An 18,172-nucleotide genomic window follows, 5' to 3' on the forward strand; every position below is an offset into this window, starting at 1 on the left:
TTCTTCTCCGCGGATTTCGAGATCCCCGAGATGATCGAACCGGGTTCGTACGACGGCCGGTTTAATAATTCGACGAACTCGGGATCAATTGAAACACCACAGACCAGCTTTTGTGTATCGTCCATCGGGAATCGGTGGGCCCCATCGCGCGCGAAGAATTCCTCCGACGTCTTTCACCCGTCGAAAACATCGAAAAAACTTCCACCTCGGACAGGGTGCGATCGCAATTACAATCTTACGTCCAGTTCGGAACACGTTGCACGATTGTCGCTATTCACGATGCAAATGGCGGAGTTCGAATTCCAAAATTTTACGAGAGTTTCGTTTCGCTGATCTAAATATACCGTTCGAATTTTATTACACCGACACGCTTGGATACGTTTAGGTATGGAATGCGAGGGACTCCCCTGCGAATGTGCGCGACACGTGTAACGTGACACATCAATTTCTATTATCTCAATAGAATTTTATTATTAGGCGTAAACGTGCAAATTGACATTTGGACCGAAGAAGGAGGAAAAATGTGTCCCGGTATTAAAAACCGTGTACCTTAATCGACCCAAAACGCTACGGTGTTGCATGAGAGAGCAATCACAATCGCGATCACGAGTTGACGAGCGTTTTCCCCTGTTGAACGAGAAAGGACTCCTCTGTATCCTAGAAAATTGTTTTTCGCGATCTCAAATTACAGGAAGCGGTGGTCCATTTATTTCGGTGGTTTCGCGACCAGAGGAGCAGGGGAACACGACGTGTCGCGACTCTGTTCTGTATTTATTTCTGTAACACGTTGCCCCGGTGGTACTCCGCGGCGGGCGTTATTCGCCAACTTTGCGAACATTCGGACGTTCTTACCCACGGATACGTATTCGCACACGGGTGCATTGTCCAATCGAACCCGTTGTTTGTTACTCCAGCTGGCCCGGTTCACTCGCTGCGTCTAAACTTTCCCGTGCAGCTCGGAATGCGAATTTCGTATTCAACGCTTAGAGCTTACCGGCGTTGTTCGACAAACTTTTCGGCATCCGTGCACGCGAATCTTTGCAATTTTTAGAATCGAAAGTATTACTAGTTCGCACCGCGTTTAATTACACATACGCAACGATTTAGAAAAATGGACAAGACAATTGCCATAAATTTGTAAGAAGAAACAACTGCGATTATTTCTGGTTGAAATAATATTTGCAAATGCGGGTCGTCGTTGTCCATTTTGGCGTAATGAGCCCGTCGCGAGCTAAACTCGTCGTTTGAATGCTAAGGGTTCGAGATATTTCGGAAATAGGTGAGTTAATAAGAATACTAGGTTGGTATAGTGTTCACAGTACACCGGTGTATGAACAACACAAATGAAGAATGAACAACACAATTTACGGTATTCTTTCTTTGCACAAATTATTTTTGGTTGATTTGTGTAATCCTCGAAAGAATGCATCTCGAAACGGCAAATAGTATGGAATAAGAAAAAAATAGAAAACGTACGCTGGAGTCCAGGTTCCCTTTTTTAAACGTAAATTTAAATACGTCTTTTCTCCAAGTATTTCGCAAAGTTTCGTATTTACTTATCGATGTTCTTATCTTCTTACTTTGATATTCAGACGTATGAGACAATCGTTGTTATTAAAAAGAATGTAATTGCGCATTGTACGCGGGTACTTGCGTTAATGAAAAGTACATACGATCGGAGAAAGATAATCTTTATTTTTATTCCTCGTCGAATCGTTCTATTTCTATTTAAAGAAAAGAATTGCTCGTCCAATTCTTAGAAACACTATGTATATATCACGAACACTTCTTTAAAAGTTTTAGTACGCGACGAAGGATCAAATCGCACTTTTCTTCCGATAAAGTTCTCTTTCTGATAACGTTCTTCCGGAAGTGAACATTTCGTGGTGTCGAAGACCCCGTTTTCGTCAGATTGGAAACAAATACGAATGAAATGAATTTCGAGTAATCGATAGATCGAGTAATAACGCACAAGTTTAGTCGAGATAGACAATTTCATCGTGTGTATTTTTAATAGCTCAATGTGTTCTATTCACAGCGTCAAAATAAACTCGAAATCGATCTCGACTCTTACAAACTTTATTCACAATTGCACGAAATTACGATCGACGCGTTCACTGTTGTTTATACCATTAAACGTGTTCGCTAGCGTTTAAAGTATCAAACGCGTTCGGTATTGTTTAGCTCGAGGAAATTTAAGCGCCACCGATAATTCGTATTTTAGCCAAGGAACAAACATGGTATACGGTTAAAATTAATTGCCCGATTCCTAACAGCTGCCCGCGTGTCATTTTCATTTATACTTTGACACGATTGGGTTCAGGCCAGACGCCTACATGTCTGCTAAAACTTCGCGTCTTTATGAAACGAATGATAATTCAGCCGCTGGTTCCAGTTTGACGCATATTTAAAATTGTTTAAAAGCGATCGAACGAAATTATCGCCAACGAACATTAAAGAATCTATAAGTTTACTTCGTTAAGAGCCAAACTTCTCGACTCTCCGTCGCGTTATCAGCTCGTCATAGGCGCTGTTGAAAGTTCTATGCATTAAACGGAATTTTCCGTCTCACCGCATTATGACAAACCTAATATCCACGCATACCGTTGTCACCTAAACGCAGCAAGCATTGGAGGAACCTACAAGCGAAAGTGGTTTAAGCGTACCCGTGTATCCGACGCACTTTCATCGCTAATTTGTAGCTTTATTCTCAATTTTGTTGTCTCGGACGCGTGTGATACACGGTGGGTCTAAGTTTAGATACGGCTAGCATGCACGCCAGATAAATAGGTGGACAAAGCGAAGAAAACAGGAAGACACGAGTGTTATAACTTGTCGCGGGCTTGCGGTTGCTAATTCGGTGAATCTCCAATATCCTTCCAAGGATATCGGATTTACTACAGCCGCGGAATTACGCGGTGAAAATATCACGTTGATTCGTAACATCCTTTTGAGATAAACCGTTCGTTTTACAGCCAGATTATTAGGTGTTCCTTTTCGGTTATACGATTGGAACGAACGCTTCGGAAATAATTTCATATTTCCCTGCGTACCGTTTTCCATCTCTGTCGACGAGTTTCCATCGTCTCCGTTAAATACGATCCCATAACGTCTATTTCTCTCCGGAGTCAAGCCTGGTGATTAATTAGGAAAATCCGATATCGATCACAGACATGTCCCAGTGACACGAACACGAACGCGAGTTGACACGCACGTTAGCAAAGGGTACTGCGTGTTGCAATGCTGCGACCGGTGCAAGCGACCTGAAATAACCGCGAAGCCTGACCGTCTCTGATCCTGATTCGTGGCCTAACAGTTACCGGGTTGACGCTAACTGGCGAAATTACAATTGCCCGCGTTCATGTTTCAGACGATTTCTCGTGGCTTTAATTACAGCTAGGTCGGCCGGTGTCGGACAGACGTCGAGGGGCTGGAGAGTGGCCTGCCAAAATAAAGATAGTTCAAACTCTGTTCTGGCCTAAATGTGTCATCTATAAATACGCGAGCTCCGCGTCCGTTCGAGAGAGACTCCGGCCGAGTCGATATTGCACTCGCGCCGATACCTGAATCGCGGAAATTCAACGATCGATGCACGAAATCGCCGAATCACGAAACAACGACCCACGTCCGTCGTTGTTGCTAGCCTTGGTCGACGTTCAATGGTTAAACTTTTCCAATAGTTTCCGAATGGTCTTCGATCGTGCCAGAGCTTTCACTTTGGATCGAATCAAGTCGAACACGAATGGAATTCGTAATTGTAACAGATTTCGACCTTAAGCGAGTTTCGAGGCTCCGCGCAAGGGTTTAGTTATATTCAGTACAGCCCGGTAGTTTATTTTTATCGATGATGAATTTGATTTGATAGTAACACGAGGAAGTGGCGAGGTTTGTTTGTTCGACCGCGGTTATTTGTTCTTTCTTGTTAAATTGCTTTGTTTTGCTATTTTATTATTATTATTATTTCTCTTTTGCAGCAGGGTTTCGGTTAGCTCTGCAGAGCGTTTCGGGTTCTCGTTCTTCGATACGAATCTAGTAAAATGAAAATCATTTATTTTTTGTTTTAAGTATATCACAAGGTAAACTTGATTTCGTTAAATAGCATTCTATAGTTTTTGTTAATATTTTATTGGATAGGGGGCTAGAAAAGGTGATTGTTTGTTAATATTTTATTGGATAGGGTGCTAGAAAAGGTGATTTTTTATTAATATTTTATTGGATAGGGTGCTGGAAAAGGTGATTGTTTGTTAATATTTTATTGGATAGGGTGCTAGAAAAGGTGATTGTTTGTTAATATTTTATTGGATAGGGTGCTAGAAAAGGTGATTTTTTGTTAATATTTTATTGGATAGGGTGCTGGAAAAGGTGATTTTTTGTTAATATTTTATTGGATAGGGTGCTGGAAAAGGTGATTTTTTGTTAATATTTTATTGAATAGGGTGCTAGAAAAGGTGATTTAATCTGCGTGGTTAAATGGTTGAAAACAGGATCAGTATTGCATCCTGTTAAGGTAAAGATATACGGTTCGCTCTCTTCCTTGATACGTGAGCATATACAAAAAGAGTGATTTACACTCGCAAGGGCTTAAGTACCCGGTGTTCGACACACCGACTATCTACATCGGGGCTGGAGATGAAGTGGAAACAGGAGTAGACCGGAATTTAGCCCGCAGCCATAACCATAAGAGGGAAATGCACGTTAGAAGGATACGACAGTTTCCGGCGATCGATCTAACATCCGAACGCGGAATAGGATTTGCTTCCGGTTTACACAAGGGTCTAGTCGTACCTACATACGTACCTACACGATTTTAGACCTCACAGTGAGACTACTACAAAGTCCCGAAAAAATCGAAACTTGCGATTATTGTCACGCTAGTGTTCTCTTTTGCTCGAATACTGTACTTAATAGGTACTTAAAATCACGATGAATACCAGAGTTTCAGTTCACAAGTAAATCATTTTTCGTACGATTGTACATGTTGCAGATAACAAAATCTTCCTCGGTATAAATGTTTCAAATCATGACCTACTCGAGACGCAGATTGAAACAATTTATGCAACAAATCATGTGCCTTTCGAAGTCATTTATTACGACTAATTGACTCCCTGAACTCTCCAGATACAAGACATTCAATAGTATACGTAGTCGTACAATGAACCGTTTCTTGAAACATTGAATAGCCGAATATTCCTAAAATTATTATTATTCGAGAACGTTGATACCTTGTCGTTTCTCTGGATAAGTTGCACGAAGTTCTAAAGCGCTCCCACGATTTGTTCAGACGTTGCATATTGGCTCGAAGATGGTCGAAAAATGGTTCACGAAGAGAAGAATTCATTGCCCCGTGCAGTGGTAGTTCGATGAATCCTTGAAACGTCTGTGTCTATACCTAACACGTGATACGGTATATGCTTGGAATATAATTTTAACTGCACGTTATTGCGATGTAAACTTTGGCGCTGCTCTGCCATTCTCTGCCATTCTCTGCCTCAGTTGGTGTTTGTGCAGCCGTCGCGAAAAGATCTACGAATCTGTGGGATCTGCGAACGTTCTTTGCTCGTTGCTTAGATTTAGCGTAGGTTTAGAATAGTAGCCTGTAAAATGTGATGGTTCCCGGAGGGCGTTCCACGTGGCATGGGATGTGGTAGGTCGCGCCCAGAGGGTCCGACCTTCCTCGAGAACATCCAGGACAAGCCACTACAAATTCAAGTCATGTTCGGTACGAAATGACATTTTAAATATCATTACAAACAGAGGAATAAATTGCTCGTTGAAGATTCCAGTAAGAGTGAACATTTGGGTATGCATTTACTTAAACGGCTTGTTTCAAAGAAATTTGTCCACGTTCGATCCGAATAGATCTATTTTTATCGAAAAGGATCTGAAAGTGTTGGGTCGAAATGCTTCGACTACGAAGTTGAAACAGATGCTTGTTTTCGATTCATTTTTCACGGTTTCCAGAATGTTCAACGAGCAGTTTTTCGACATATGTATAGGTATTATCGTACATTTGCCATTTCGGTTGATTTTTAACGATAGACCGAGACGTAGCTTAACAGCGCGTTACTATGCGATAATTGTTTAGTTTTATCTCGATGCAACGGTGGTTGTTGTTATCTAAAGGTGAAGATATATAGTAACGCTTCGTATTGATAAATTTGATCGTTTAAAAATTGACAAGTTCGATACGTTTACCTATGAAAATTTCAAGCGAGTCGAGGCGTTGACTAAATTGATATGTTGCACCGTGCTATTTATAGTATCGTGCACGTATCGTTATCCAAACAATGTATAATACATAATACGCATCGTTATCTAAAAACTATGATCGGTTCAGAGATAATCGATTTAACAACAATCTCTAATCTTTCATTGAATGAACGTAATGGAGGAGAGAAAAAATTACGCACAAAATTACGTAACGCTTTGTCACTCCGTCGATAACACGACTGTTATCTTTAACATTATCGACGCTAATAAAAAACGTGTCAACTCTTATATTTTCCAATTGTACGCGATGTCAATTTTAAGATAGTTCATAATAGTTGATAAATATTCAATTTGAAGCGTACAGTTTATACCAGTTGATAAATATTCAATTCAAAGTGGCGGCTAAATATAGTTCGTTACTTCCCGTAGTGATACGAACCCACGTGAGCTTAATTTGTATACTACGTGACTTCATATTTGTCGATTATTCACAAATTTTCACGCGCAACATATCGCGTAAATATTCAATAATGCAAATACGAATACACTCGTTGAAAATAAAAACGATCGAACAGAATTGCAATAAAATTCGAAAATACAAATTTTTCGCCACAATCCGCTACTGTACCGTATACCGTTTTGAAAAAAGTATCGCTAATTAACCGACCTTACATCAATTTACCTTGTCGAATATACCCAATGTTCGTCCCCCTTTGTACTGAATTGTGTCGCACAAAGAAAGGTCATACCGCGAACAACCGGGCTTAATAGTCTATATTAAAGCACAAATGGCCGACGTATTTGGGTAGCCGGGTAGTTGCCTCGATGTCAGAACTTAACGTCGAGATGCATTACTTTTGCTCAGCTTTCCTTTATACGTCAATCGTTTTCATCTCGCGGTTCGTTACCTTAATGGGGTCTTTCAAAGACTTACCTACGTATACGAATTAACTTTTTTTCTTTTCCCGTTTGATCGATCCAAACGGACACAATATACGATACATGATACGAATATAAGATACAATATACAATATATATATAAAAAAATATATTCGAACGTGGACAAGACTCGCCCAAGCTTCTTACGTTTGGTCCGATTGCCTTACCACGAGTCTCGCACGATATTCTGAACGAAAGGGTCAACTAGATCTACCAACCGTTGAAAATCACCGGTTCCACTTGCTTTCGCAGAGAAACTTACTTAAAACTCCGTAGCATATTTTCAAAAGACTCTGTCTCTGTCAAACAGACTTCGTTCCAGACGTATACTCCGCAAGTTTCTCTCTTTCCTCGATCGTCGATTTCCCTCTGATAAGTACAGAGTACGCGTTAACGTACGTAGCTAGTGGAATATCTATCGGTAGTTAACGCGTGTTGTTTGCTCGGTGGTATCTCGCACGTTCGGTATAGATTCCACGAGTCGTTAACCGCGCGACAAATGCATTTCACCTTTCGACACGGAATCGCGCGCGAAGAATAAAGAGAACAACGATACGCGGAGAAACCGAAATAACGAATAAGAGAAACGGCGAAGGGGAGTCGAGGAGGGGTTGGAAAAAAATGGTGCGTCAAACGACGCGCAGACGGTGGCTGGCCCCCGTGGTTCGGTTGAAAGGTTTAACGGCGCTTGGTGACGCGCCAGAAAGATTTAAAGGGAGCAAGACACGGCGGCGGGGCCGTTTAGCATCGCGAAATTGGCATCGGTGTCACGTAGCTCGGATGAATTCGAGAATAGGATCGATTCAACGTTCAATTATTGCAACAAGCCCACCTGGAGAGAGAAACGATCGCCACGCGCCGCGACTCTCGAGCCGGCTGCCGTTAAAAAGGTTCATTAGTCACGAGCCCCGCGTACTAGACACCGTGCCCTTAAAAGGGACGTAACGCGAATTTATCTTTAGTTTCGCGTCTACAAAGTCCTGTTTGCATACCGAGCCGACTTTTACCATAAACGGAGACGCGTTCGGTCGAGTTGTGCCCCGTTTGGCGGGAGTTCAAATCGTTTTAAGGGCGAGTCGGTGAATCTTGGCTCGATTTGTAACTGCTTCGGTAATCGGGCTTTTCGAACGCAGAAAAATTGTTTAAACGATCGCGAAGGATCCGGTGTGAAACGTTTGCATCGATGGTCGTGATGCTCGTTGTTGAATTCGTTGTTAAATTATCGTATTATATTATACTATATTATATACGTACTATATTATACTATATTATATACGTATTATATTATACTATATTATATACGTACTATATTATACTTATTATATTATACGTACCATATTATACAGTACGAACAAACGAAGAAGGAGATCGTAGCGCGTCAATCGTGATGGAAAACTTGGGCCCAGGGCCCCGAAAATTCGTGATACGTCTTTAATTTTCATAACGCGATCCCGAACACGCGAGCGTGACAATTCGTCGATAGCTCGTCTTTTGTCCACGATCATTTGGCAACTTGGAAACGAAAAAATCCAATCGAGAATCAGGGGGTACGGGTTACGGAGCCTCGAACTGTCATAGCGGTAAACGTGATCGCAACAAAATTTGGGTTCTTATGTTCAGTACGTAAATGTTAAGGGTAAAGTTGTTACCGGCCGTGGATCGATGTAATCGTGGTTGTTGTTCCTGGGATCGGACCATTGGCTCGTGAAACGGTTATCGAGGCGACGGTACGAGGATTAAAAATTTCACGTGATCGAAAATTGGGAACTCGTTACAATTCTCTCATCAGAGATGACTTAAGGGAAGCTCCTCCGTCGACGAAATACCTTACGGTATTCGGTTAACACCATTCTCTCCTACCAGTTATGGAAAGTAAGAATTCGATAATTATTTCATCGTAAAATTGTATCTCGGTACGGTCCCTTTGTGTTGAAAGAAACGATTGTATAAACGCGACGGTGCCTCGTATAAAAATTTTGTTGCTTCGAATCAAAGCGACCTTAACTCGGAACATTTTGTCATCTGATCGGATCAGAGTAGCCATCGTTCGGTAGTGTTTCGATTTTTTAAACCTAGTCGTCGTTGAGGTAATCGATGCCTTTGTATGGCTTAAACAAACCGAGCGGCTTTAATGTGGCACTATCGTGTTTCCTTTTCAAACATAATCTTTTATCGTAAATTTTTCATCTTCGATAATATTGGTCGTTGTGTCACATCGGTCTTTCTTTCGTAAGGTTTTGTCCTTTTTACGAAGCATTTATATATTTTGTATTTTTATTTCGTTGCACGGTCTTTCGGATGAAAAGTTACACGTCTCTTATTCGTTGATCGGAAACTTTCGTTTAATTGGCAAAATTTAGTCCCTGTTAAAAACCAGTGTCGCGTTAAACGGAGACTATAGAAATATATTTTTGTGTTTCAGGTGCAAATGCAAGATCGCCTGGTAAAGTCTCCCCGACAGGGGTGATCGGGACCAGGGATGGAGCCGGAATCGGTAGAACGATGAAAGTGTACGAAGATCAGTTGGAGGCTCTCAAAAAGGAGAATTTCAATCTAAAGTTACGAATTTACTTCCTCGAGGAACGAATGGGCATCACGTCAGCAGACGAAAATGCGATAAAGAAGAACATCGAATTAAAGGTTTCCACACGTTTCAAACATTTCTTCCTTTCTTTTTTCTACATATCGACGATCGATACTTATCGCTAGATATGAAATTCAAGTTTATATCACGTTTCTACGAACACGCTTCTTCGGGTCACCGGAACCGTAGAATTTACTTCGTTCGAACCAAATAATTAAATAGTTTTATTTTCGATAGTACGTACCTGCTTGATAAAATATCGAGGACACACGGTTCTTTTATAATCCGAAGGAGAATAATTTTTAACCCTTTAACTCTCGCGCTCGAGTATACTCGAGCACGGATAACGATACTACTTCAGATACTCGAGATAAAAAAAAAGCCGAGTATATAAACTTCTTAGCTTTTCTTGACAAGTCTAAGAAACATTTCACTACTTTGTACAGTCTTTGTATATATTTTCGAGTGTAATTATTCAACGATCAACTATGGAAGTAATTTAACCCAGAGGTCTTTTCCACCACTGCTTAATTCATCGGTGAAGAGATCAATAACGTTGATTCGTTAACGTAATGTTTTCGTATACAGAAAATTAGAGGAAATTGTACTTTCGATGAAGCAGAGAACAAACATAAAGTGAAATATCTCGAAATATTAACGCAGTACAACTCTTTCGGTGACAAAGTTCAACGCTTAGTGGATGTCGTGTACGGAAATCCCGTGGTCATGTTTATTAAGCATATCAGGTGAACGACCTTAGAGTTTCACCGCGTAAATTGTACCGACTGAGCGTTTTTAATACTCATTGTTAGTCGTTGCCGTTATTTTATATACGTATATGTATTCAATAACGAATTTTGGTACGAGAGGACAGAGATCGGTAGCGAAGACTGATGAAGCGTGAAACGAACGTTACATTCGCTTTAAAATTTTACTTCTTCGTTTGGCAAGATTTCATAGAGTTTTGTTCCCGTTGCTAGGTTGAAATCGAGTCGCTGAGGAAGGAGTTGATCGAGAAGCAGGAACTTCTCAGTCAAGCGGCCAAGGCGTTCGAGTTAATCGAAGAACAGAAAGAAGCATCCTCGCGGAATAACGCGCAGTATCAACAGTCGCTTGAAAGTGAACGAGAAAAGATTAGGATGCTGGAACAAAGTCAGTAATACAGCACGAATATATAATTATTATTAGCGAAGTCTAACTTGTTTCATGGACAGAGAAGTATCGTAACAAGAAATAAAGCGTTACGGCTCGATAGTGCTTCTTGAATCGGTTGAATTTCTCTTTGGTATTTAAATTTTTATAATAGAGTTACGATATCGTTTGTTCGTTTTTTTTTTTTTTTTTTTATTACGTAACTTGAACGTAACGAGTATGTTGATACACTTACGCGATGATCTATCGATACATGTAAGAAACAGTGATGCGTATATATAGAAAACTCAATTTTCAAAGTGTTTCGAGATTCGTGAATCATTGTCATTTGTGAGATTTTATTTTTTTTTTTAATCGAATCTTGAGTTAGCGTATACTTAGATTAGCAATGTTTGTTAACATCTACCGTAGATCGTACAATTTATCAATATTTACAGTGACGAGTAATTTCAAAGTTTTCCTTTTTAAACAGCATATTGAGAGCACATTATAAATTAGAAATTCTAGTATTCAGCTTCACTTGGATTTAACTGTTCTCGCACCTACCATTATTTTTTTAATCGAATCTTGAGTTAGCGTATACTTAGATTAGCAATGTTTGTTAACATCTACCATAGATCGTACAATTTATCAGTATTCGCGATGACGAGTAATTTCAAAGTTTTCCTTTTTAAACAGCATATTGAGAGCACATTATAAATTAGAAATTCTAGTATTCAGCTTCACTTGGATTTAACTGTTCTCGCACCTACCATTATTTTTTTAATCGAATCTTGAGTTAGCGTATACTTAGATTAGCAATGTTTGTTAACATCTACCGTAGATCGTACAATTTATCAGTATTCGCGATGACGAGTAATTTCAAAGTTTTCCTTTTTAAACAGCATATTGAGAGCACATTATAAATGATAAATTCTATTATTCAGCTTCACTTGGATTTAACTGTTCTCTAACCATTAACAATAATAATAGCTCGATCTTTGACCGATAAAATTCTTCGATTGTGCGTATCTTTTTTCAGTATCTATAGATAATTTTTACTACCATCGTACCGATAGTACATCGTTGAACAATTCGAAATACCGGAACGAGATGGTGCAGTGCTATTCGCGTATATATAACGGTGGCCGAATTCGCGACGATTTCATTTATTTCTTCTTGAAACGAAATTCCAGAAAAGCTGCTCGTAAGAGGGTTAGCAACGTGTTACGTTACGGCACTCTGATAACTCTAGATCGTAAACTAAGTCGTTGCTTGGCTAAATTCCTTCTTTGATTTATCCCCGTTGCTTTTCGCAATGCTCTGATTTATTCTTGGTGCGATGAAACGTTGCGTTGCTCTCTGTTGCGACAGAATTAGCGGAATACCAGGAAAAGGTAACGGATGCATCCATCTACTATAAGGAAGCGTTCGGCATCACGCCAGAAAAGGCACTGGAGAACGAGGAAAAATTGCGCCAAATGGAGAAACTTGTTGCATCTCTGGAGGCCGAGGTAAGAGGACACGAACATACACGCGTCGATGAAATAATAATGTTGCACGGCTGGTAAACGTTATTCGTTGAGAAAGTCCGTTGACCCTATCGCGATCGCTTCGGCGGGCTTTGATCGCGAAAAGGAAAGATAATGGATATCGTCGAAGATAAATAAATGGAACTACGGTGCCATGAAAGCGGTAACCGATGCGCAATGTAACAGTAACGAGTACTCTGTTCAATGTAAGTTGAACGTTTCGTTTCGATGCAAAATCGAACGATTCTTGCCGAGAATGAAATTTCCTTCGTGCGTTTCAAACGATGAAATCGATCTATTTAAAAGATACATGGAAATTACTCACCGAAGAACCGACGATTATGCTCGTAACATTTAGACGTGCACAATGTCCGTTCAAATTTTGAAACTTCGCGCGTAATTCTAGATCGTTTCCATCGAGTGAGCACGAAAATACAATAATCCTGTTCGATGGAACTAGTTCTGGAAATAATAAAACTGCTCGTGAACGCGACACTCGATAAGCAACTTTCAGACTGTCCTATTTCTTTTCCTCTTGGAATGTGTAATTTCGTACCACGTACTTCTACAATTTCAACGTTATCTTTGTTCACTTCCTTCAGTCGCCGCGTACAGAACCACGCTCGATAAGCCGACTATCATCGTTTGTAAAAAAAAAAAAAGAAAAAAAAACGACATTAATCAGTATGCGTCCACTGGTGGACGAGTTCGCTTTGTTAACATTTTTCACTCGACGAGTGTTTCAAGCTGTTTCTTCGGAGCACCGAGAGACAACAATAACTCTATTCTTTCTGTAAACGTGATTCGGATATAAAATTGATTATAGGTTCGGTGAAGAATGTTGTTCGTGCGTATCGGGGTTTAATCGTACGTTTCGCTCGTTACGAGCGATTGTAGAGTAAAGTACTGTTGCGATCGAGACACAAGTTTCTCGTATTTAATTGAAAATATTTTCGAACCTCTCTTCCCCGAGAAGAGAATATATAGTCTCTACACAAAGAGAATATGTAGTGCAAGACGCGTACGTTTTACTTTTGTAAAATGTAACTTGTTCTTTAGCAGCCCACGTACCATATACATTACTCTGTATAGTGTTCGAAGCTGTTTCAACGTACCCTCTATCGGTAGGAAAAATGTGAATCTAGCGTTAGTGTTGCTTCCCGTCCGAGTAAATTCTTATCGTCACGGTTGTATCTTTATTTAGACCGTGCAAACATTCGTCTACTTTTGAAGCAGACGAGGTTGCGAAATTTGTACGAGTATCGTCGGAACTAATTGTTTGCGTAAAAACGCAGGTGAAGCAGGTAACGGGCAGCTTAGAAGAGGAGCGCGTCTGGGCGCAAGAGCTCGAGAACGAAAGGGACGAGTTCAGGGAACGTTTAGAGGTCGAGACGCGTTTCAGAGAGAATTTGGCCGCGGAAAGGGTCCAAGACATGGAGGAGCTACGAGAAAAAGTGAAAGATCTGGAGGAACAGCTGCTGAAAAGGGACACCGTTGTGCAGCAGTGTAGAAACGAGCTACTCGAGAAAGAAAGAGTCATTAAAGAGAAAAATGTCCAGCTGGAGGAGAAGTGTCGTATGTACGAAGAGCTGAACGTGGTTTCGGAGAAAAGAAAGAAACAGGTCAATCAGCTGAGGGCGTCTATAAAAACCAGGGACGACGCTCTTACAGACCTAAACAACAAACATCGTGCTCTGCTCTCTCAGGTACTCGGATACTTTTGTTTCGTTGTACAGGATACAGCGATTGCAGCCATTTTAACACCGCGATTGGTCCCCTGTCTTTGCAGAGACTGCCATTACGAATTTTATCCAACGTTAGCTTTGTTTTTTTTTCTTCTTCTTCTTCTCATAATTCGGTAAACACGTTTGAAATTTTATTCAAAGAATTTGACCATTCAATGACTTCTTTGCTAACGTAGTAGTGGTTCCTCTCGAACTAGCCTGCGTTGTAATTGGAAAAATACGAGAATACGTCCGAGAATTGAATCGATGGTGTTGAAACGAGCGAATGATATTTGGAAGCAATTGCTCGATTTTTTCATCGATTTTTCTTACAACTTGACTCCGATCGATTTTTATTGCAGTTTGAGAACGGTTATGCCAAACGATCACCACCTAGCAGTCCGTCGGTGATGAATCCAATTGAAGACCCTTTGCAGTCAAGAATGGGACAGAAGACAACCTGCAGCCAAGGGATGACAAAGAGAGGAAGCACTTGTCTCGATTGGGAACCGAACAGAGAAAGGTCAACGAGAGTAAAGTTGCCGCTGCAAGTACTCAGCGGAGAGATGAAAGACGTAAGAGATTTGATCAAGGTTTGTATAAATTGATGTATGCATTTTTTTTCTTTCTCGAAACATATCGCGTTTATATTTTTTTCGACATCTCAAAGAGACTCGTTCGGTGTATGTAGAACGGTTCGTAACGAATTGGCAATTGTAAAAACGAAAACACACCGTAATCGTCGTCATCGGTTTATATACGTTAACACGATGTATTCGTACTGCAGGAACTAGAAGACAAGGACAGCGAATTAAAACGCCAAGAAGATACGAGGAAACAGCTGGTATTGAAATTGTGCAACATGCAAAAACACGTTGAAACCATGGATCACAAGATGAGGAGATTGGAAACCGAGCACGAGAAGGCGCTTAAGACCATCCAAGGTTTCCTGGAAAAACAGCAGCAATTAGAGAGCACAACACTGAGGAAGGAACAGAAAATCATGGAGCTGGAGATTGAACTGAATAGGCTACGCGAGTGCGAGAACTCAAAGGTGGGAAGGGACAGGCACAACCAATACGTTCGAAGGGACTTCAGCACCGATATGACGGACGATCCTGAGCGTGATCCCAGCAATCAGGTCGACATCATAATTTTTCGACTCTGCTCGGCTATCTCTACGTTTCTGAACGGTCATATTCTAACTGCAATCTATTTTTTGGGTTCAAGGCTAGGCGCTGTTGTACTTAGATTCTCCTCTTTCTTCGTAAACAGTTAATTCTCGCAATGAAATTGGGGAAAGAGTATGCCACATGTGCCGAACGGTCGTGCGAATTGTTGGCGACGCAACAATGGGTCGATGAAGATTCACAAACGTAGAGATGAAACTTTGCAATGCCTATTCCACTTAAATAGGAAACAGAATTTGCGGAATGGCTTAGTATTATAAAACGTTTCTCTTTCTTTCAGAAATACTACTGAACTCACCTAACATCTTCTACTTCTACTTCTCCCTTTCTGCTTTTCGTCATCATCACTTTCACTGCATGACACCTATCGCTTTGGGGCACCGTTCACTATTTTTAATATCTCTACGATGCACCGAAAATGGCGACGACAAGTAGCATTCTCTACTTTTATCGAACTCGACTGTGACTTTTTATGTAGATACACTTAACGAAACAACAGTAACTTTCAGTCGTTACCTGTCTTGAATTCTAATATTTCTTTTTTTTTTCTTTTATACACGTTTAAACATTTTTTTTGTACGTTTCTCTCTTTGTTAATGTACTTCTTTTTCTTGCTACCCACTCGCTTAATTTCATCGAGTTAAGTAAAACGTTAATAATTTTTTTTTATTATTATTATTTATTTATTTATTTATTTATTTATTTATTTATTTTGCGTTCTCTGTTGGAAATTAATTTTTACGCACATATTTTTGCACGGATTTGTAATGTTGGTGCATGCCGTGTGTTGAAGCTATTTAAGAGTACCTGTATTTCGCGTACACACACACACACACACGCGCGCACACAAACGCTTCTCTGGAGACACGTTGAATTCGAATACTTGTATTTCATATAAATTATATAATACAATAAAATACTTTTTATTGTCTCCATACTAACGTATGCATGAATCCTAAACTACTTAATTGCAAAACACATTTACTTGGTCGCAAATTAACGACGAATCAGTTGTCCATCACTTTGTCAATGATTTTAACTAATAAATTAATTACTCGTCTTGCGTCTACGTATTGTCTAATTGTCTACTTTTATTTGAATCTGAACGGACTGATCAATGTCATCGAGGAATTAGAAATATGTAACATTCCACGAACAAAAAATTTGCGTTACACATTTTTTTTCACATCCAGTACTTAATCGTTACATGAGTCTCCAAAACATTTATCCACTTAAAAAAAAAAAAAGAAGGAAACGAACATTTGGTATCCCCTCAATTATAAATTATATTCTACATCGAATTTCGTTCAGGGACCAATCTGTATGTAGTTTAATTAGGCTCAAATTCAATTCTGTATCGCATCCAACATTTATTGAGCATTTCAATTTAGAAACCATAAAATTACTCAGATAGAACATCAATTTAGGACTCTTAAACTATTTTCGCTGCCTTGAATTCTACGAAAGACTAAAAATGATCAAGTTACTTCCGATAGAAAGGTACGCGCCAGTACTAGAACAGTCTATGGAAGATCGAATCGATGTTTTTATAGTTTACATAGTCGTTTTCGCGTTTAGATTGTCTTTTGGAAGTAAGAATTGTAATATTATACTCGTCAAACGAAAGGACGCCAATTGTAATAGCCTTTAAACGACAGAAGGCCACAATTCAGGGCTTTTAATGTCCACCGTACGCCACTGATAGCTACCCACGCGAATTCCATGTTAAACGAGCACGAATTACCGATACTGGACACCCAATGAAATCGAGTACAGACCGGCTACTAGAGATCGGGCTATCGAGTAATTTTCGTGGAAGACCAAGTCCCGGCGGCATGGTATCTCCGAGATACCAAACCGAAGACATGCCTTTCGTCTAATAATAGAGGCAGTCTGCTCGCGAAGTCTGCACGATCCGCTCTCGGCAGTCTTCGCACGAAAATTCATCTCGACTGTTTCATCCACCGTGGTTCCCTCCACGACGAACGACAATAACGAAAAAAAATACGCATATAAAAAAAAAAACGACAAAAAAAGGAAAAAAAAAAGCGACTACACTCGATCGACGGACCCTGATCGGGAGATACGAGATACTCATTATTTTCTTTCACTATTTCCGATTAGTACGACTTTCGATCGAATTGAAAACGTGTAACACACTTTCATTTATTTCTTTTTTTTTTATATAACGAAGAAAACGACTCTCGACGAGATTGAGCAGAGAAACGTGCGACCTTTTACGAAACCGAGTTGACGAAGCGACGAATTTTCCTCGTCTTCCTGCTCGAAAGAAGGATCACCGGTGCAATTCGGCGATCGGTTTCGAGATAAACGACGCTCTCGCGTTGTGTACGGATATTCACCAGTGCTAAACGATATTGTAGCATTAGCGTCGGAGTATCTTTCAAGGATTGAGTTTGATGAGAATTGATCAAACGGAAATCGAACAATCGATAACAATGTTCTCCTGTTTGTGTGCCTCGGTGAGAATGGAGGTAGGTAAACATCGAGGAAAGTTTACGAAATTGTGCAGGGTAGTCCGTGATTCGCGGTACGATCGGAGAGGGGGGCAATTCTCGAGCGAAAAATAAACAACAATTCTAGGACGAAATGTTTTTCATTGTGGCTTTATTTTCCAAGAGATCGTTTCTGCGGAAGATTCGTCGAATTCGTGTGCGTTTGGCTCGAGTAGCGTCGACCAAGTGGATCTTTGATCCAACGGATTGTTATTTGTGTTGTCTTTTGTCGAAAAGAGAAAAATTTGATTTTTCGTTTCGGAAGATTCTCGTGTGATCTGTGCACATGGTACCGTGTAGAGCTTTCATCGTGAAATTAATTCACGATATCGGATTTTTCAGTAAT

At 40.2% G+C, this 18,172-nt stretch overlaps 2 protein-coding genes across 7 annotated transcripts in view; one reads left to right on the forward strand and one right to left on the reverse strand.

The window, feature by feature from the left end:
* Cnn (phosphodiesterase 4D interacting protein centrosomin) overlaps positions 1–18,172 on the forward strand; it is a 37,811-nt gene that overhangs the window by 11,841 nt on the left and 7,798 nt on the right. For 2 of the 5 annotated variants that reach the window (XM_076304873.1, XM_076304870.1), the window contains exons 3-8: positions 9,572–9,789; positions 10,714–10,885; positions 12,239–12,378; positions 13,692–14,102; positions 14,483–14,713; positions 14,908–15,261. In XM_076304873.1, coding sequence (XP_076160988.1) covers positions 9,572–9,789; positions 10,714–10,885; positions 12,239–12,378; positions 13,692–14,102; positions 14,483–14,713; positions 14,908–15,261 — 1,526 coding nt within the window. Of the gene's footprint in view, positions 1–5,486; positions 5,720–8,999; positions 9,022–9,571; positions 9,790–10,713; positions 10,886–12,238; positions 12,379–13,691; positions 14,103–14,482; positions 14,714–14,907; positions 15,262–18,172 lie in introns of those variants that run through there. The other 3 variants (XM_076304874.1, XM_076304875.1, XM_076304872.1) reach the window with 3 other exon arrangements.
* Positions 1–18,172, reverse strand: part of Lim3 (Lim3 homeobox protein) — a 105,323-nt gene that overhangs the window by 9,255 nt on the left and 77,896 nt on the right. The window lies entirely within an intron of this gene.

This window comes from Ptiloglossa arizonensis, chromosome 2, assembly GCF_051014685.1.
Source record: "Ptiloglossa arizonensis isolate GNS036 chromosome 2, iyPtiAriz1_principal, whole genome shotgun sequence".
NCBI lineage: Eukaryota > Metazoa > Arthropoda > Insecta > Hymenoptera > Colletidae > Ptiloglossa > Ptiloglossa arizonensis.